The following is a 21,553-nucleotide window of genomic DNA, read 5'->3' as shown; positions in this document are numbered from 1 at the left end:
CCTGCTCAGTCGTCCTGAGTGTTTGAGCCTAGGAAGGCTCTATGATCTGACCAAGCTCCTTTCAGGTCCAGGGAACTTGCGGCCAACTGGAATGAACATCCTGCAGCACGACTCTTTGTGTTTTTGTTTCCCTTTATAGTTCTTTCCTCACAAAACTCCATGATGTTTCAAGATAGTTTTGGATTGGCTGTTTATTTAATTTAATAAAGTAATAGATGTGCTTCGTGTATAAGCCAGATCACACCCCATGCATGGCCTATAAGGCAGAGCAGCCATCGCCTGCCCCCTTGCCCTGTCTCCCACCCCCCAGTCCTGCTCCTTAGGAACAGCTGCTGCCGCCTTTTATTCCTTGCTTTGTATAGTATCTCCGTATTTCTAAACAACATGCTTCTACTCTGTATCTCAGTCCATCGATCTGCAGACGTTATCTCTGACTTCTTACTGTGGAAGACCAGGACTTAGCTCTCTGAACTTAGCACATCCTCACCCCCCCCCCAATATGGTTACATCACAATTTTTGGTTTAATTAACACTCAGCGTTTATATTACGAACCTGTGCAAATTTTGTCACAGCATGGTTAACGTATAATGGGGTTAGAACCATTTTCTTGATTGTAAAACTTGTTTTTTCTAAGGTTTGTCACTGCCTTTTTATTTGTTCCGTTTTTATATACCTACACAAATTCATCCTCCGCATTTCTAACAGAATTCTCAAACTCTTCTCCAGACGATCAGCTAAGTCAGGGAATCTCTCTAGTCCCTTTAGGAGCCCTCCAGCTTCTCGTCCCCTCTGGACTGGCTGCTGTCCAGGTCAGCAGCCCAGCTGCAGGCCAGTGTGTTCCTTTCACCTCTCTTCTGGGTTCCGGCCTCATCTCCCTCGTTTTTTGTGTGGTTCGCGGGCCTCTCACTGCCGTGGCCTCTCCCGTTGCGGAGCACAGGCTCAGCGGCCATGGCTCACGGGCCCAGCCGCTCCGCGGCACGTGGGATCTTCCCGGACCGGGGCACGAACCCGTGTCCCCTGCATCGGCAGGTAGACTCTCAACCACTGTGCCACCAGGGAAGCCCATCTGCTGCTTTTTTGATTTACTCCCTCATTTCAAAAGAACATATCCTCCTATTGCTACCTCATAGTTGCAGGGAAGGTCGGTTTTCTGAACCCTGACAAATCTGAGAGTGTGTTCTGTTCTCACGTGTGATGGCTAACTTGGTTTTCATCATGGTTTGCACCTTAGGCTTGTGAAGCTTCATTCACATTTTCAGGATAAATCCCACATACGTTCTCCTTGCTAATGAATCACACTGTCTGTTTAGTGCTGGAGAATACTGCCATCCGTACGAACAGAGCAGGTAAACGCTGATTTAAGTCATGGGAGGGGATGTTGACTGTCCTTGATCCCAGTCTTCTCTATGAGAATCTTTGAGGACATGTATTTAATGGGCAGCCGATGGTTCTGACTACAGAGGCAAAAAGCTGGCTCTATACATTCACTCTGTAGGTTCTTTGAAGGGAGGGGCTTTGTATTGTTAGCTCATGGATTCCCTGTGCCCACCCCAGTGCCTGGTATATAATGGACCGTAGGTGTGCTGATTTGTTCCACGGAAATCCACAAAAGAAATATGCAGAGTGAGCACCTTTTCTGTTGTTGTCATTGATATGTTGATAATCAGCGTATCTACCGAGTGCCTAGGAGACTGTCTTGTCATTGAACAAGCCAGCGTTAACCTCTCTTTTCGATATCAAGGAATTTTAGGCTTAGGCTTTGGTAGACGTGACTCATCGACATTCACCCCATTTCTGCTTGTACATTCCCCACATACTTGGGATCGTTGGTTGTTGTTATTTTTGTTGTTTTTGTAAATATTTGTTTTCTGCCATATAGAATAGAACTGCCCTGTTTTGGTTTTGTGTTTCACCTTCAGTTTTGGGGAAACCACCACTGCTGGAAAGAAAATGGGATTTATTGGGGAAGGAGGAAGGGAAGTGAGGTATCCACCCTAGTCTTCTCTTATAAGGAGATCTGGCAGGATGGGAAGTAGAGCCTCACCAAATAGTTTTTAGGGTTTTAATTTCATTAAAACTTGAACCCAAACATATCAGGTAGACGTCTTCTTTTCAGCCTTCTAGATTTGGGTGCAGAGGGATTCCTCACCTAGCCAGGTTGAATTAAGGAGAGAGGGAGGTCTGTTTGTCCCACTGCTGTGGCCTCCAGGATGCCTTCTTTAGCCCTTTGTATTCTTAGAAACAAAGTCACCTCTTGGCAGGAATAAAGCCACTCAGATGCCAACAGTCAGGGTTTGGTTTCAAGTCACCAGCCTCGGGGAGGCAGCGCCCGATTTCCTTTGGCAAAGACAGCCTGCCCATGCTCAGTTCATTTCAGCCACTTGGGCACTAAGGTAACTCCTCAAAATAGAAACCTCTGAAGCCTCTATCTGATGCATCCGTGAATAATTATGTTTGTCCCGAACTCTAATTTCATTTCTCAGAATTTTGAAAACGTTATTCAGCTTTTTTCTCTTTTCTCAGATCAACTTTCAGAAAAAGTAGATCTGAGTTAGAAGGATCTAGGCATTTATATTTTCTTCTGGAGACAGTGTGGTTGATGTTTGCAGCCAACGCATGGGCTGTGGCGTTGACAGATCCAAGTTTTGTTCTTAACTTCAGGACTGTTCCTGGATGTGTGACCTCAGGCAAATCTGTTCATCTCTGAGCTTCTATTTCCTCATCTGTAAAAATGATTTTAATGAAATCTGCCTACAGTGTCATTGTGAGGCAGTGACCCTGAGGTCATTGTATAGAGGTCACATATATAGAAAGCACATTGTACAAACACTGGACACAGTTCCCTTTCTTTCTGCAGACACAGGTGAGAGGCCCACACCCCGAGCAGCTTGTAACGGGTGGGCTGTAATCAAGGATCTGAACAGCCGTGCAGCTTCACAACTTGCTCCCAGCTCTTGGCTTATTTGTGTTTATTTTTCCATTGCTAGGCAGGAGGGATGGCTAAAGTAGGAAAGTTCTTTTGATTCTACCCCAGGATCTAGTTAATCTCACATAATACACTGCAACAACAGTAATCTTAGCAGCTGTGATTTATTGAACACTTCTTGTATGCTAGGCCCTATGCCGAGCACCCTCTGTGCATTATTTCCTTTAATCTTCCAACCTCTTCTGTATGACAGTCATATATCCCCACTGTACATACGGGAAAACCGAGATTTCAGGTTCTTGTCTGGCTCCAGAGTGCTTTGTGCTCAGCACCTTGATTTTCAGCTATACTTTCATGGTCCCCATTGAAGAACGGTACATTTTACCCTCCGGTCGTTCACCTTCCTGATCTCTGACGCCTGGAGGTCCAGGCTGTGGTCCCTGAGTTACAACAGTTTTAATTTCACCCCAGCTTGGATTCCCTGGCCCATGGGAGCTGGCGAGGCAGAAGAGCTGGGAGTGAGGTGTGCTCAGCAGGGAGACTCTGATTTCTTTTCACAGGTATACTACCCAAGGCTCTGTTTGTATTCCATTCTTTCCCGTAAACTCACTGCCTACAGATGCCACAAGAAGTGACAGAAATGGCGCCTCTCAAAGCCGGGTAGGGCTGGGAGCTTGCTGCAAGCAAGGTTTGGTTAAGGGTTGGGTGATGGACATGGAGACAGCCAGTTGTCTGGATAATGAAGGAACAACGCCTTTTGCCCTCTGCTCCTGTACTGGTAACTAGAGGTCCAACAGAGGGGCCAGGCACGAGGCATCACCTCTTCATGCACCTCCTCATCTCTGAGGGCCTTGCACTAGTGTTTGTGCTCCCAGCTTCACCTGTGTTGTTTTTTATCCTCCTACCGACTGATGAGACTGGAAGCGCCTTAGCAGCAGTGCACCATACATTTCTGTGGGCTTTGGTTTGCTTATAATTGAAAAGATGCTGTGATGACATTTGAGAAAATTTTTAAAAGATCAGAGGTACTTCACCCCTCCCTATAACCTCACTTCCCTAACATGACAATGGCTTCTACTTTATTTTAAAAGTTTTCTTCCAGCACAACATATTCTGTTCCTGCGTGGCTGCATCCAGGTCTCAGGCCATCCTGAAATCCACCAGACAGCTGGAACAGAGGCTGGGTCCATGTCAGAGCTTGACGTTCCTCTTTGTCATTTCACCTGATGCCTTTTAGGGTTTTGGAAGCCTTGGTAAAGATAGCACTCTGATGTTGAGCAGGAGAGGGGCTTAGCCCTCTCCCAGATGGTGCTGGGCCCTGGCCACACTCCCTGTATGTGGACAGCTGGCACCAGATGGGGTATTGGGCCTCCTGCCCTTCCACATTGTGGCCAGAGATCCACAGCGTGTGGGTAGCAGGTCATGAGTGTAAACCAGCACTTCCTCAGGATATATTTACAGGGTTTTGTGAGCAAACAACTTTGGGAAACTTTGGGCTATAGAAAGTTACACAATGTTTCTCTTCCGCAGTGCTTTTAATGTGTTATATTCAATGAACCTCAAAGGAGAGAGGTTTTATGAGACATAATAGTAGCTAACATTTATTTAGTGTCTAGTGTTTGTTGAATGGAGGAGCTCCAGTAAGCTCTTAGTATGCAGTACATCATTTAAACCCTATAGCACTGGGACTTCCCCGGTGGCGCAGTGGTTAAAAATGTGCCTGCCAATGCAGGGGACACGGGTTCAGTCCGTAGTCTGGGAAGATCCCACATGCTGCGGAGCAGCTAAGCCCGTGTGCCACAACTACTGAGCCTGCGTGCCACAACTACTGAGCCTGTGTGCCACAACTACTGAAGCCTGTGCCTAAAGCCTGTGCTCCACAGCAAGAGAAGCCACCACAGTGAGAAGCCTGTGCACCGCAACGAAGAGGTAGCCCCCGCTCGCCGCCAACTAGAGAAAGCCCGCGCGCAGCAACGAAGACCCAACGTGGCCAAAAAAATTTTTTTAATAAAATAAAAAATAAATAAGCAAAAAGATTAAAAAAAACAAAAATAAACCCTATAGTGCCCTTGGGAGGTAGGTGCCATCGCTGTCCCCATGTCGGAGGCTGGGGGGACTTACCCAGTGTCATAGCTGATTGGCAGTGGGCACAAAGTTTTGTGCTGAAGCAGGCTGAGCGCAGATTCCATCTCAGCCAGTACACGGTACTGCTGGCGAGCAGCTTAGAGCAGCCTTCTTTTATTTGGGACTTCTCATTCCCTATGGAACTAGTACTTGGAAGGACTCTAGTTGGAGAAATGCCAGTGTAAACTTGAAAAGTGAATAGGGACTGGTGGGCAAATACTGACGTGGGTTTCTCTTGTGAACCCTGTTGGGTTCTGAGCTCCCTGGAACCCCTGTACCCTGGATGCCTTTGTGTCACATTAGGCTGGTCTTACTGCCTATTCAGCAGGAGAGGCGGGCATGGGGCGGGCTGGAGTATAGAGTTTAGGCCAGTGGTTCTCCAACTTGGCTGCATATTGGAATTCATCAAGGGAGCATTAAACATTACTGATGCCTGGCCTCATTCTCAGAAATGCCAGTTTAGCCTGGGTGGGACCCAGGCATTGGTGATTTTTAAATGCTCCATGGTGATTCTGCTGCATCCTGGGTGAGAACCACTGGTTTGCCACACTCCTTTTTGGTCTGGTTACCATATCTTATACCAAAGCAAGGAGAAGAAAACATTTCCATTTGTTAAATGACTTGCCAGGGTTTTGATTTGTTTGTTTCTGTTTTTGTGAATGAGTGACTGGACTTTTTTTACTGGTCCCATATAGCCCTGCACCATGAATCCTCTCCATGATCTATACCCATGACTCTAACTTTGCACTGACAGTCACGTATTGACCAGCCCTTTTGCAGAAGTTTTAGATTGGTTACTAAGGGGACTTGTGAGAAAGACACTCAGCTCTCTTATTCCTGATGGAAGAAGTAGGTGGGTACCATTGCTCAGAGCACTGCATTCATGCTGTTGCTAGGGGAGCTGGAGTGACAAGTGTATTCTGGGTGATGGCGTTAGCTGACCGCACCCATACTGCTTATTGGACTTACACTGTAAATAATGGGCTCCAAAGGGGGTGTCACTGTCATTTTCAGTTGAGTCAGGTAAAACTGGGTAACGGAATTGTTTCTAGGTTTGGTAATTGGGTAACTTAAGTTGTTGTTTCCTACTGTGTCTACAAAAAAGACATTTTTAGGCACTTGGGAAAATATATGCCCTTGTAATAATAGACAATGATTGTTTTAACCCTTAGCTATAATGGCTTTTCTTAATATCTTCATCTTTTCGAAGGCACAGACCCGAGGCCATTCAAGGCGGAATTCCGGGATTTCGAGACTACCACTCTTTGTGCAGCTCAAGATGGATGTGTCCCAGGTTGATCAAAGGGTTTGTAATGGGAATGTTTCTGTTGGTTTCTTACAGTACAACAAACACCTCTTCGTGCACATTGGGCATGCCAACCATTCTTACAGTGACCCATTGCTCGAATCCGTGGACATTCGTCAGATTTATGACAAATTTCCTGAAAAGAAAGGTGGCTTAAAGGAACTGTTTGGAAAGGGCCCTCAAAATGCCTTCTTCCTCGTAAAATTCTGGGTGAGTAAGACCTTGCTGTGATTTCAGTGGATTTTGTCTGAATGGTCGCATCCCACACTTGAGGGCAGAGCACTGGCTGTGGATTCCCACTGACTGATCTGCAGGATCGCCAAGGGATCACAGACTCACATCCGTGGGCCGTCCTCATGCTGGCCTGTGGCACATCCATGTGGTGACCCAGGTGGCATTTGCTGTCCCTGCCAAAGAGACACAGGCAGCTGCTTGGGCTTCAGGGCTCTCTCATGCAATGACAAGAAACTTTGCAGATGGCTGGGGTCACAATGGCCGACGTGAGACACTTAGACCCTCTTTCTGTTTGTTCGCACACCATTAAGCAAAGCAACCTATAAATTCCACTGGAGCGTAGGACCTGAGGCAAAGGAGGGGCTTGGGTGGAGCTAAAGACATGCTTCAAGATTTTATAAGTGTCAGAGAGAATACACAATGGCTCTGCCCATTACGTGCCTCATTTGTGCCTTAAAACACCAAGGGCACATTCCCCCAGCTGCTGGGGCTTCCTGCTGTCCCCCGGCCTCTGAGGAGAGCTTTGCTGTCCCTTCTCCACTAGTCAGGCCCGGGCCAGGGGACTGCTGTTGGGTCAGGGATGACACAGCAAGCGTAAGGATAATGTGTGTGTACTGGGGGCCTAAGAGCAGAGGACCTGCTGGCACCGAGCGTTTATAACTCCTCAGTCTTGACAAGAATAAAAAGAAAATGGCTCAAATGTTTGCGCTTCTTAGCATGGCATTAAAGGCCCTAAAAGAGCTGGTTCCGGGTGTTTCCCTTGCTGTCTGTCCTATGGCCTGCCTTTGTGTGTGGGTGGGTGGACTTTTTACTTCTCCTCCTTTCCCTCCTTCTTTTGAGGTGGTGGCTTCTTTATTACATAGCACCGTCCTCACTTAAACAAATGGTTGATTTTTCTCTTAGTCCTGTCGCGTTGTGTGGTTACTCAGTTCCCATGCTGTGTCATCATTACTTGGATGTGTGTCCCACTCCTCTGGGCACCTTATTCATATTCATAATGGTGGCTACACTGATCGAATGCCTGCTGCGGGCCGGGAGCTGCGCTCATGCTTTACATGCATTTTATCCAGTCTTCCCAGTGTTACCTGGAATTTGCCTCATATCCAACTAAGAAAACAGAGACCCAGAGATCACAAAGTACAGGCTGCACCAGGGTGGGGACCTGGGGCTTGAAATCCAATCCGTTTGACTGAAGTGCCTTTGCTCTGTTTCCTGGCTGCTTCGTGTCCCCTGGACCCCACCCACAGGGTCTGTCAATCGCTCTCCATATCTGCGAAGCTAAGCAAACACCTGGCACAAGAACATCAACAAATGGGGGAAACAAGCAGATGAACTAAGGAAAAATTCATATTTTAAATTCCTTGGGAGGAAATTTACATATTAAATTCAGTTCGTTTAGGTTTTTTTTTAATCCTTGCATGGTAACTGGATTTCATTTGTCATGCTTCCATATTGAATTTGGATTGTGGAAGTAGCCTTCTACTTAATTTAATGTTCTCGGGATCAGTAATACACGTGGACGCCCTGAAAAAGCACTTCCTTTTTCTAAGCAGTCACTTCCTTCTTCTAAATTAGTGGCTGCCACCTATTGACTTGAATGGTGGTTGGGGGTCAGTTGTTATATGATAACACAGCAGATTTCAAAGGGTGTTCTACAGACCCCTGGGGGGTTCCTCAGTCTCCTTTCAATGGGCTGACAAGGTCAAAACAATTTTCATTATGACACTGAGATATTATTTTCCTTTTGAACTCTGCTGATGTGCTCATTGATGGTTCAAATGTAATAGGGTAAAACTGCTGAAGCCTTGGATCAGTCGGACTGGGTTGCATGCACAGTTTCTGGGGGCTTTTTTATATAAATTTATTTCTTATTTATTTATTTTTGGCTGTGTTGGGTCTTTGTTGCTGCGTGCGGGCTTCTCATTACAGTGGCTTCTTTTGTTGCAGAGCACGGGCTCTAGGCACGCGGGCTTCAGTAGTTGCAGCACACAGGCTCAGTAGTTGTGGCTTGCGGGCTCTAGAGCACAGGCTCAGTAGTTGTGACGCACTGACTTAGTTGCTCTGCAGCATGTGGGATCTTCCCGGACCAGGGATAGAGCCTGTGTGTCCCCTGCATTGGTAGGCAGATTCTTAACCCCTGCGCCACCAGGGAAGCCCGCACAGTTTAAATTAAAAAAAAAAAAAATCAGTCACACCAAGAATGTCCTTTATGAGGTTTATTATATCTTGAACCTAGAGTACACACTGAAAATGAATGCAGTGAGCCTGCCTGCTACATCAAGGAAAACAACGGATAATTTTTGTTGCCAAAGATAAGATTTGAGCTTTCAAGTAAAAATAAGAATTTTGGAAAACTTGTATCCACTTTGGTGAACTTGACAGCTTCCCAATACTTAAAAGACTTTTCTGCTGGGATCTACAGTCATATTAACAAATGTGATTTTTTTTAATATACTGTACAAGATAAACCAATGGATTTTAAAGTAACAGAGTGTGAAAAGTTCATTGATATGGTTTCAGACTCCACACTATAGCTAACCTTTAAAAACTACGGCTTGTCAAGTTTTGGTGTAGTGTCAAAGAAAAATGGCCACAATTATCTGAAGAACCTATTAAAATATTCTTCCCTTTTCCAGCCACATATTTATGTGAGGCTGGGTTTTCTTCATGTACTTCAACCAAAAGTTGAAGTACAAATCATGACAGATTGAATTTAGAAGCAGGTATGAGAATCTAGGTATTTTTCATTAAGCCACACATTAAGTAGATTTGCAAAATGTAAAACAGTGCTATCCTTCTCACTAATTTTCATTGTTTTTTAAAATATAGGTATGTCTAATTAAAAGATGTATGTTAACACCCAATGAGCTTAATATTAGGTTTAAATTAGGTAATAAATATTTAAAATTTTTCTCAGTTTAAATTTCTGACGTGGAAAATACAGACAGCTATAACCTACAGAAACAAAAGCTCTTTGAGGTCCTCAGTAAATCTTAAGAGTGTAAAAGGGGTCCCAAGATCAAAAGTTTGAGAGCCAGTATTGTGAAGGATATAAAAAGAGACTGTTCTACCCAAATGAATTAAAATTAATCAGAAATTGTAGGATAAGATAAAAATAAGCCATTTTCAGTGCTTTCAAATTAAATGGTATTGGTTTTTTTGTTTTCCTTTTTTTTTTTTTTTTGGCTGCGTTGGGTCTTCGTTGTGGCGCGTGGGCTCAGTAGTTGCGCCTTGCGGGCTTAGTTGCCCTGCGGCATGTGGGATCTTAGTTCCCCGACCAGGGATCGAACCTGCTTCCTCTGCATTGGAAGGTGGATTCTTAACCACTGGACCACCAGGGAAGTCCTCTATATAGTATTGGATTTTAATGATAATAAGATTTCTTATAGTCAGCATATTGTTTGACTATAAAGTGGAATGCAAAGTATTAGAAAGTTGTTTTTGTTTTTGCTTCCAAAATTTTCCATTTTACACAGGGGATGATTTTAATAAATGCTTTCAGTGATGGGACCCTTCAGTCATGAATCCCCAAATAATGAAGTCTAGATTTGCAGATGTTTAGAGTGTGGTGGCTAGTATGAGATTTGCGAATGTAGAAACAATTACTCTGAGATTAGATATTAGTTTATTAAATTAAGATTTGCAGAATTAAAATTGAGCTCTTCTATGAATATGATGGAAGACATCACTCCTTCAGTATAATTGTTAGCAGTACTTAACCTTTATGAAGAAATTCAGTCCTGACTATGTTAGAATAAATGAGGAAAGGCAGTTTGAATTAGGTTTACAATTTGCTGCAACTTGAAATCTCATTGCCTTCCTCTAATGACTGAGAAAGCATGAATTACACTTAGACTCTATCCTTGAATGTCAGTGGGTGTTTCTTAAGTAGGCTTAATCTTCCTTTTGAAATTTCTTTCGTATTAGCAATTTGCTTCACAGATTTTCATTTTTGTGTGAATTCAGTGCATTTCAACAGAGGTCCTATCCTCACGTCTCCTTTCTTCTCCTCCCTTTTTCCTCTTTCTCAAAGTGCCTGCAGTCTCCAGGTTGTCACCATCAGGCTGACTCTTAGTTTGTTCATAATGATTGCTCCATGTCCATTCTGGGCTCATTCAGGCTAGATCAGCTTAGGAGTTTGCTGTGGGAGAAATACTGTGTCCACCTGAGGTACCCGCACTTACGCCCAAGCTGTGACCCCAGCTCTTTGCCAGAGGACACTGAGGTAAATGGGATGTCAGTGAGTCATGTAGTGGTCACTCCACTGGCTTCAGGGTGGAAGACTCTGACTGGCCCCCCAGGACTCAGGCCCCAAAACACAAGTGAATGGCAGAGCCACAGATGCCAGTGTTGTGGGTGCCCCTCCACCCTGTGAGCCTTAATGGTATGGGACACCCAAGGGCCTCTGTGAATGGCTGTGCATCTGGGGAGACCTTTTTTTTTTTCTTAAGAACCTTATTGAGGTATCATTTACATACCATAAAATTTTACTCATTTTCTGTGTACAAGTCAATGATATTTAGAAAAATTTGCAGAGTTTTGTGGTCGTCACCACTCTTAAATTTTAGAATATTTTTATCATTTCAAAAAGATGCCCAGGGCTTCCCTGGTGGCGCAGTGGTTGAGAGTCCGCCTGCCAATGCAGGGGATACAGGTTCGTGCCCCGGTCCGGGAGGATCCCACATGCCGCGGAGCGGCTGGGCCCGTGAGCCATGGCCACTGAGCCTGTGCGTCCGGAGCCTGTGCTCCACAGCGGGAGAGGCCACAACAGTGAGAGGTCCGCGTACCGCAAAAAAAAAAAGATGCCCAGTGCCCATTTGCAGTCAGTCTTTATTCCCACTTCCAGGCCCAGGCAGCTACTCATCCACTTTCTGCCTGTACAGATTTGCCTTTTCTGGACATTTCATGTAAATGGAATCATTCAGTGTGTGGTTGTTGGCATCTGGCTTCTCTCACTTATAATGTTTTCGTAGCCTGAGTCAGTAATTTGCTGCTTTCTGTTGCTAAATACTATCCCACTGTATGGATAGACTGCATTTTACTTATCCATGCACTAGTTGGTAGACTTGGGGATTGTTTCCACTTTAGGCTTTTATAAATAATTCTGCTATGAGATCTTTGTGGACAAGTCTGTGTGTGGACGTATAGTTTCGTTTTTCTTGGGCAGCTAGCTATGCAGGAGTGGAGTTGCTGGGTCTTACGGTAACTCCGTGTTTAGCTTAAGAAACTGCCCAGCTGTTTTCTGAGATGGTTGTACCACTTTACAGTCCCAGCAGGGAGCTGTTAGGGGTCACTTCCTCCTTTGACCGTTACATCTGCGAGTATTAGGATAAGGAGAGATGGCAATGAGTGTGGCAGGTAAGGGACCAGTGGGAAGCACCAAAACAAGAGACATGTAAGGCTAGTTAAGGTGTGTTCAGGTGCATCAAGGTGTTTTGCAGCTGGGCCCTCACTTATATAGGAAACACAGGTGGGTGGAAAATGAGGAAAGAGAGGAATCAGGGGGGTTCATTTGTATCAGTCATAGGGAGCTGTCAGTGGCTTCAACAAATTTTGAGCCAAGAGAGTAATAGGATTCTTTTTACTGTTAAGCAACTTTCTCCACATTTTGCCTTTTTAATTTTTGTTCTTTAACTTCTTCCTTTTATGACAGTCTCCTGTTTATTTCCTTTCTCTTCCTTCTTGCCTACTTTTTATTCACTCCCGTGCATTTTAATTCTACTCCACATCTCATTACAAAGAGAGGAAAGTGAATTTGCTGGAGCAGGAGGGAAGGGGCTCCTCTCTTTTTCAGCAGTGTGTGACCGTGGCTGTTAATGAGTTCCTCCTTTGAGCCAGTCCCTGGACTAGGCATAAGCATGTACTTGGTATTATTTAAACCCTGTGAAGTACATGTGATTATTCCCACTTTACACATAAAGAAACTGAGTCATGGAGAGGCAGAGTGATTTCTGCAAAGTCACACAGCTAATTGATGCCAGATCTGCTGGACTCCGGAATCCATGTGCTTTCCACGACGTCTATGCGTGGAAGCCAGTGCGGGTACCTGAAGTGAAGCAGTGTAGTTTCTTTGTGAAGGCATGTCAGTATGGGGCGCTCAGGTGTCTGTTTACCTGGGCACCAAGGTGAGTAGACTACTGTTACCAGGAAGTTCAAGTTGAATCCTAAGTTTTAGCAGAGCGATCAGTGCAACCCTGGTAGCTGCCTGTGCGGGGGGCAGCACCATCGTGTTCACATGTTTACGAAGCCAACATCATAATCTTCTAGGCAATTTTCGAAATCTATAATTCTTAATTCATTCCTAAATGCACCATGAATATGGCTTAATGTGATACATGTTTATGTAGTTTCAACCAAGGAGTGCATTAAATCTGGCATCCTGCTTTTCTTCCTTATCTAGCACCCTTCCCTGTAGCTAGATGTCATTAGATCCCTAATACCATTATTAATGACTACATAATATCCTCTCTACTGGGTGTATCATAATTTAACCATTCTTATTAGACACTGATTAGGGTGTGTGTGTGTGTGTGTGTGTGTGTGTGTGTGTGTGTGTGTGTGAGTTTGTGTCTGTGTGTAAAGAACCAAGTTGCTTTCGAAAGTTGTCAAGCCGTTAATAGTGAGCATACCAGGCATCTTCATCAGCCTCGTGTGGCGTAATTTAAAAGAAAACAACTTTCTGTTGTCACTTTGGTTTTTGGCTTCCTCTGCATCTGCAGCTATTTTTTCTTTCCACTCAAAGTCTTTAATCCTTCCTCACTCTCTATAGAAACAACTATTAATAAGGTTAAACATACTGTGTTCCCTCGATTCTAAGACATATACTTCCCATGTCAACAGTCGTAGAAGTGGGATGCTTCTTACAGTGGCCATCATAAGCACTGTGCCCACCCCTACACAGAGGGGTAAGTCATGATGCGGTTATTATTACTTGCCCTTTGCAACCCTAGGCAGTGTAAAAGGCATCTCACCACCTCCTTGTCACCTTAGTTGAATTACTTGCACTAGTAGTGTATACTACTATACTTAGTAGCTTAAATTTGAATCCCTAATTAAAATGTCTCAGAAAAATTATAGTTTGATGCAGCATTGAAATTGTTATTATCGTTGAGGAAGAGTGTGGGACCGGATTTGTACTAAGTGAACATTTTGCACTGGCAGAAAACCATGCTTCTATTTCCCTTATAAAACAACGGTCAGATGCTTTGTGGGCTCTAAGAAAGGAAGATGTCCACCCACAAGTGGACAGAGCTGTGCTTCATTTCAGTATTGAGATCCACGCAGGTGGGTTGCCAGCGATATGGCAGACACTGCAGCTAGTTTAAGATAAAATGTCAGCTGTCTTCATCATAGAATCCCCAAAGCTAGAAGGAAGTAGGTGTGATTCAGTCATGCATCCTGAAAGACAGAAACCCAAGTATAGCTTGCAGCTCACTTTCAAAAGAAGTTTGTTTCCAGCCATAAGTGGCTTACTTAAGGGAATAAACAAAATGATGGATTTAACCAAATTAAAAAATGCAATGAAAGTAATATTTTTGGAGGAGCCTCAAAATTCTACTCTCTGTCCTAACAGTCCTCAAGAGTGTCAAGCTTGGGGACACTGGTTCAAAGAAAGCTGCGCCACGAACATGTTACTTATAAACCTCACAGCCTAAAACTGTTCAGAAGGATCATTAGGATGATGAAGGCTTACTCTCAAACTTTGTTTGGAATAACAAAGAAGAAAATAATATGAAATTGTATGGCTCTGTATCCTGTGGTTAAGAAACAAATTCTTAATTATAATACTTCTTTTTTCTCTCAAATCATTACTAAATTAGTGGTATGTTAGAAATCAGGATATACTCCATGTTACCCTATGGCTATTTATGCTTTGCTTTTTAAAATTCTTGGGATTATGATCATCCAGTGTAAACAATTAACAATTTATTCATAGTGATTCAACTTACTTTCTTAACCTATTTTTCTGGAGGAAGAAAAAGCAAGGCTAGTTTTACTAACCAGAGGAGATGTGAGAAGATATTATAAAACAGAAATGGAAAGCGAATTATCTGGAAAGAGGGCAGCCTTTAGAAGATGTTTTTATCTTGGTAGGAACGAAATGACATTTGTTGGACAAAATGACAGGCACTATAAATAAAACAACTGGGCTTTATTTAGGGAGAAGAAACTGGGTGCACATGTAACCCGCCAGAGTTTCAGCCTGTTTCTAATTGGATTCTGCATGATTTAGGCTGGAATTGTAGACTTGAGTCTATCATTTGGAACCAAATGTCCCTGTTGCAATTCATGGAAAAGGACGTTAGCAAAATGGAATAATTTGCTCCCCACATGTTTTAAACGGTTATTAATAAGGAAAGTGCCTTTCAGTTCAACAAGCTTTCCCTTTCTCTCTACTTCTGTCTCTTCTCACAACGGTGTTAAGTTCTGAAATTATGTGAACAATAGGAAGTAATGGAATGATGTAGTGGAAGGAAGATTAGCAAGAAATACCATATTCAGAGGTACTTATGGGGCTAATACATGATCAATTCTCTTTGGTAGACTGTGACTCTATGATTATCTTCACCAGGGTCTGTTTTTTTGAAAAATCATCTTTGGATAGCAGTTTCTGATATTTCATGTAGAAGGATGGGGGTTGGGGGGGCATGGTGGTCAGTAACCTTGCACATCCAACCCATTTTGGCTTGATTTTATGAGAAAAATATCTGGAGCTTGTTAGCGCTTTCTGCATTGACTGCTGTCTATTATTGCTTCCTTCCTGTTTTCCCAGGCCTGTGCCCTAAACTTTGTAAGCCTTCCCCAGGGAGCAAGGATCCTATCCATAGCATTTGTTTATCCAGCAGTGCAATGTATATAGCAGATTTTCAGCAGTTTTTTATTTTATTTATTTATTTTTTTAATTCAGTTGATGAAGAGTTATTTCATTCAGTACACCTAGAGGAATTGCTGTACACGGGGTCCTAGAACTGTCACTTGGCCAGCACTGATAGTGTAGGCAGATATCGTAGGCATCTGACAGTTTGTTGAATAAATTTCTCAAGGAATTTACTGAAAGTGGGTAGGAGGAGACCTCAAGAGATTCACACAAAAACTTTTCCAGGCTCTCTCTGGAGTTGTTAGGTTCTTAGAGAAATAGTTTAATCATTTACATTAGTAATGAATATACACATCGCCAGTGAGTCATTCAACAAATCAGTCAATTCACTGATTTCTACTTTGCTCCTAGAAAGCTGGGGAAGCAGACATGAGTAAGAGGCAGACCTTAGGGTCTGGTGTGGGATGGCAGACACACTGTGGGATAGGGGCTCTAGTGGAAATGTGGAAGCACAGAGGTAGAGGAGGTGCTCTTTCTGCCTGAGAACATTCTGGAAGGCCTCACAAAGATGTGGCATTTGAGCTGAATCTTGAAAGAATTTAATCAATGGAAGGGGAGTGGGAAGGAGTTTTCAGGGCAGGTGGACGCTTGTGCAGAGACCAGGAGTCCTACTGAGAGTTGACAGAAGGTCCTGGGGGCCGCTGGGCCTCACAGAACCTGGCGAATTGTGAGAGTTGAGGGTGGAAACGATCTCCATGGCAGTGACTTTATTTAAAAGAGCCTTTCTGAATCCACTGAAAACATAAGGCAGAATAGGACAGCCTGGAAGCTGGGAGCAGAAGCTCACTCTGCTTTTCCCTCAATCCCTCGACCTCAGTCCCACCACGGATCCTTTTTTTTTTTTTTTAAACCTTGAACTCTTCAGGACATCTAGGCAGAAGCTAAATTGGGAATTCCCTTAACCTCATGGGAGAATCCATCTGACAGCTGTTCCTCTAATGCTTTCTGTCCTGGGCCATTGGGCTCAGTGGTTGCTAACAAAGCCAAGGTCAGGGGTCCATTCTTTCCTGCATGGGGCTGTTTAACTCTGCTCCGTGCCGTGGTTACAGGCTGAGATGCAGAGCCACTGTGCCCCCCAAGAGCTGCTGCTAAGCAGAAGCCCAGGGGAAAGCAGACGTGTGGTACACCTGCGCCTCCCAGCATTCACCCTGTTCATGGAGGCACAGTTAGCTTCACTCTGTAACCATCACCAAGAAAAGCTTGAGAAGGAAAGAATTGAAGTGGCACAATCAGGGTGTGGCTGCTTATTTCCAGACCCAGTTTTGCAAGGAGTTAGTGGATTACCTAGACATAGTCATAAACCCCTCAGGCATCTTGGTCAGTTGTCTAAAACTGGACCTATACCCTTGGTGATGTGTGAAATTCCCTCTCCCTGTGAAGGTAGAGATGCAAGGTACACCCTACCCATCCACCCCCATTTTAATGTACTGTTTACATTACCAAAGCAAGAGAAGCTTATTAAATTTTCCAAGCAGTTCCAAAGACTATAGAAGAAAAAGTGAGACCGACCCTCCGCCAGCCCTGTATCCTCCCTGGCTTTTTATAAGCATCTACAAACATTTACGTACACCATTTGTTTTCACTAAAAGAAGTATCATGCTCCGTGTGTTATTCAGCAGCTTCATTTTTTTCCCACTCAAAAATATTTTGAGCATAAGATGTCTCCTTACAGCAATGGAAATTTGAGGGTGAGTCCCAGTTTTTGTTATTCTTTTTTGGTAAAGGTGAATTGTTAGAAGAGTTGCCAGATTTAGCAAATAAGAATTTAAACCACCCAGTTTGATTTGAATTTCAGGTAAACAGCGTATACTTTTTTAGTGTTTGTCCCATGCCATCTTTGGGACAAAGGGATATGTCCCTATCCCCACGGAAAAAAGTATGTTGTTTATATAAAAATCAAATTTAACCAGGAAGCCTGTTATTTTATTTGGCAACTCTCCACTTGTTAATTAGTTGATTGATTTGTTGTTATTGTTCTATGTAAGACTGTTCATGCACAAAAACTCCAGACCAGAAAAAAGGCCTTGTTTTCTGGTCTGGAAAAGGTGGTCTCTGGCCGATGTTCGCCTGCCTGGTGAATGCTTTGGGTGAAGGGCCAGCTCAGCTGGGCGCCCAGGACTCATTAACTGCCTCCGGTGGAGAGAACTGGCCTGTGCAGCTGCTTTGTACTAGGACCTGAGACCTTTGCTCTTTCACCCCAGCTACTACTGTGTGAAGTCACCGGTGGCAGTTACCTGAAGTTGTGTGGGCGATATTAATTGAATTTTTTTTTTTAATGAATGCGAGTATTTGTAGGAATTTGCAATGCAAACAGCCAGTCTTTCAGGCAGTGCCTATTGTAATTAGAGCAAGCTTTTAAGATTCTTTGAAGTACTAAATGTTGATGAAATTCAAATGGGTGCTGATCTGCACTATAAAGGGGCTCTTGGTGGTTGTTTTTTAAAATCTTCTATTTTGTAGATGTAAATATATGCCCTAGTTCGTGGGAAGTAACTTGAAGAGTGGGGGGAGGGCTGAGTTTATGCCTGTTATTCTTATTTAAAACAGCTGTGGCCGGAGAGCTACAGCTTCGTCCTGTTGCACCAGGCAGGGGCACCGTGGCCCGAACACCCTCAAAGGCTCCCTTCCCTTTGGGCAGCTTTCTCGCTCTCCCCAAATGCAAGTCGACCTGCCCCCGGGGGGTGGGGGGAGGAGCGTGGCGGCTGTCCAACAGTCATCCCAGCTTCCCGCACCCCAGGCCTCCGAAGCCACGGGGCAGATGCCTGCAGATGAGTCAGGCGGGAGGGTTGGGGAGCAGACCGCAGCCTCAAGAGTCCCCTGCCCAGGCTGCCTCCTGGAGCACTTCTGCCTGCCGGCTCACGGCCCAGGGCAGAGCAACTGCTGTTGCGGCACCTGGGGGAGCAGCTGTAAGGCCCACGTGGTGCCCTGCCTGGCCGAGCCTCACCACGTGGCAGGCCTGGATGGACGCCCACGACAGGGCCTGGCTCCCAGCGCTGCCTGCCAAGGAGCCAGATGCTGCCATTGGAAAAAATTGCTTCACAATTTGAAATCTTGGTCCTTTGATCATGGCTGGGAGAGGATGGAGAGGAGAGGTTCAAAGTGGTGAAAATGCCAGCATCTCCTTGCATCCATCGGTGCCTATTATACTGTCTCTTGTCAGGGACAATCCTCTTGATGTTTTCATTTTTGCAACCAAGTAATTCCTGCCCAGCCCTTCCAAGCCCTCCAGGTGGAAGGGAGAGGCCGGTGGGAAGGGAGTGTCTGCAGCCTGCTCCTTTCCTACCCCGTGCCCAAGCCCTCTCCCCTGCCTTTGGACTGATCTGCTTCCTCTTTATTCCTGCAGGCCTTTTCTTTCTGAGGCCAGTGACAAAGTAGTTGTGTCAGCCAAACGCTGCCTCTGCCTGAGCTGCACCATTCCATTCCGCCCTTGGCAACCCTCACACTCATTTCCCTGTCGTTCAGGCACCTGGAGCCAGGTTTCCAGAGGCCTGAGGTTTTGCAGAGCCCCTTCCCTGGCCCAGCCCTCCCCTCAGAGGACTCTGGATCCTACGTAACTGGGCTAGGCCTTGTTTTCCTCACGCATGAAATGGGAAGAATCATTCTTTGAAGAATTGCTTTTTTTTTTTTCCTTCAATTTCAAAAACATGAAATGAAGCAGTGGAACACATCCATGAACAAATACGCTTGCTGAGTGAGAGATAACAGAGGAGAAACCAAGCCGAAGTCTCGTCTTGTGACTTACATGTCTCAGCTGCACAAGTAACAAGTGTGTAAGAGAAGGATTATTTAGGGAAGAATTTGAGGGAATTTGATGTTTCACTTTTTTGTTTCCTTGCTGTCTGGTGCAGTCAGCTTTCTCTGCCTAGCATTGTAACCTGCTTCTACTTCGACCTTACACTGTCTTCCAGGACTTGCCCGCATATAGATCCTCAAGTTTTTAATCCATTCCCCACACATTTATTAATGATGGCCTTTTTTACTTCCAGGCAGAATTTCATGACATCTCTAATCATATCTTTGTGGGAAAGATTGTAATTTTGTACCTGTTTGAGCAGTTATGCCTAAAACCTAAGGCTTGTTATAAACTCACAAATCAGAAAAAGTACCAAGTTTTCTGTTTGAAAAAAGCCATTGCTGCATCTGTGCTGCTCACCTGATAAGCATGGATTGGGACTCAGACTGGCTCTGGGGGGAAAGTGTCTATCTTGTTTGTTGATTATGAACCACCCCGTCTACTTTGGGTCACACCTCTGGAGATGTGACTTGAGGCTCTGTCTTTAATCTCTGTCCAGGTCTGTGTTGAAGTCCCTGGGTTGACAGGAGTGGTCTACGTTTATGTGGCACGTTTCAGTATACAGATGAGGCTCGTATACGTTCTCTCTTCTGATCACAGTGGTGGGCTTTGGAAACAGATCTTCTCTGAGGTTAGAGATGCGGAGAGTGAGACGCAGAGGAGTGACCGCTGTCCATGCTGTCCGTCAGGTGTCTGAGATGAGATGATGACAAGTGAAGACTCAGGATTCTCAAGTCTCTGAACTAGATGGAGGTCTGAAGTCAGGATGGAGTTTAATAAAAATAAACATGGAACTTGGATCCTAGGAAGCAGTAGGACCTGAAGAACTCTGTGGTGTGAAGGGGGAGTAGAAAGGTGAGATGAGGGGGGAAATGAAAGACGGTTGCAGGATTGTCTCACAGCTGTGTTCTTAGGCCTGCGTGATTGCAGAAGGCAGAGCTGTTGGTGGAAGCGGCTGGGAAGCCGATTGCAACGTAACGGGTGTGGTAGGCATCAGCATGTCCGAGTTCTTACCACAGTGTTAGGGGGTGTGTTACATTACATGGAAAGGGGGAGTGGAGGTCGCTAAGAGCAGACAGGGAAGTACCTTGGGTTATGTGAGTGGGTAAATCACAAGTTTCCTTAAAAGTGGCAGAGGGAGGCAAGAGAAGAGGTCTAGAGAGATGACAGCTTGGCAATGTGAGGGCTCAGCCTGGTGTTGCTGGCTCTGAAAATGGGGCAAGGAGCTAAGAGACAAGGAATGTGGAAGCTGAAAGAGGCAAAGAATCCGATCCCTCCCCAGAGCCTCCAGAAGCGAACACAGCTCCACCAATACCTTGATGTCAGCCTGGTGAGACCCATGTTGGATGTCCGACCTGCAGAAGTAGAAGACCATAAATTGGTGGTGTTTTAAATCCCTAAATTTGTGGTAGTTTGTTAAAGCAGCAATAGAAGACTAATAACAACAGGAAAAGGAACTCTAACAATTAGGTCTGCCCGGGACATGGTGAGTATTTTATTAAAGTAACGATTTTCCTGTGTCTGAAGGTAGTGTTTAGCCAGAAGGCACCGCAGGTCAGGATACTGTAGAAAGGACTCCTGCCTTAGGTGGTAGGAGAAGGAGCTGGTCTCTGAACCCAGTTCATATAGAGGGTCTCTGTTCTAGGGCAAAATGGGCAAAGATTCCTTAGAAGGGCCCGTTTGCCTGGACTTGCCCTCTCCAGTCACATCGGCAAGGCGCTTGTTTTTTTGTTTTTGTTTTTTTTCATTTTAGAACATGGCCCATGACTAGCTAGGGAGGGGGAAATTTCCCCTTCTACCCCTCTTGAGTTCTTGTGGCTGGACTGAAAATAAAATTGACACAAGACAGATTAATAGGAGAAACAGAAACAAATTTTTAATTCATGGCAATGGAGTTCACACAGGAATGGGACCTAAGAAGTGGCTGAAGCAGGCATCTATTATACTTTTTAGACAAACGATAAACTTGTGAGGAATCACAGGACAAAGAGACGTAGGTTTGGGGTGCTTAATTAGTGAAGAATCTAAACAGGGCTTGGGCTTGGGGAAGTAAAATTTTAAAGTAACAAGGTTTGTTTAAAAGGCTTCTCGGCCCTAAATTCTCGATCTCTGGTGATGAGGGTGTCCTTCTACCTCCAGATGCAGGAAGTATACCTTTCATATGAGAGATTTATTTCCTGATTTCAGAGAGACCGAGGGGCGGGTCAACCTCTTCCATTGGTTGTTTCTTAAGTAACTTTAATCCAAAATAAGTATGCCATTGAGGCACATTTTGGAACGGGCTGCCCTGG

The 21,553-nt window shown here is 44.6% G+C and overlaps 1 protein-coding gene across 13 annotated transcripts in view; it reads left to right on the top strand.

Annotated features, from left to right (window-relative positions):
• The window catches only part of TEAD1 (TEA domain transcription factor 1), a 262,180-nt gene that overhangs the window by 215,699 nt on the left and 24,928 nt on the right, over positions 1–21,553 (top strand). For 12 of the 13 annotated variants that reach the window (XM_004279174.3, XM_049713805.1, XM_049713802.1 and 9 more), the window contains one exon: positions 6,394–6,567. The exons of the other annotated variant lie outside the window; for it this stretch is intronic. In XM_004279174.3, the coding sequence (XP_004279222.1) occupies positions 6,394–6,567 (174 nt within the window). The remainder of the gene's footprint in view (positions 1–6,393; positions 6,568–21,553) is intronic. 13 annotated transcript variants of the gene reach the window in all.

The sequence above is a fragment of the Orcinus orca genome, chromosome 8 (assembly GCF_937001465.1).
Source record: "Orcinus orca chromosome 8, mOrcOrc1.1, whole genome shotgun sequence".
Taxonomy (NCBI): Eukaryota; Metazoa; Chordata; class Mammalia; order Artiodactyla; family Delphinidae; genus Orcinus; species Orcinus orca.
The sequence above is the reverse complement of the archived record's forward strand: the minus strand, read 5'-3'. Positions and strand labels throughout refer to the sequence as shown.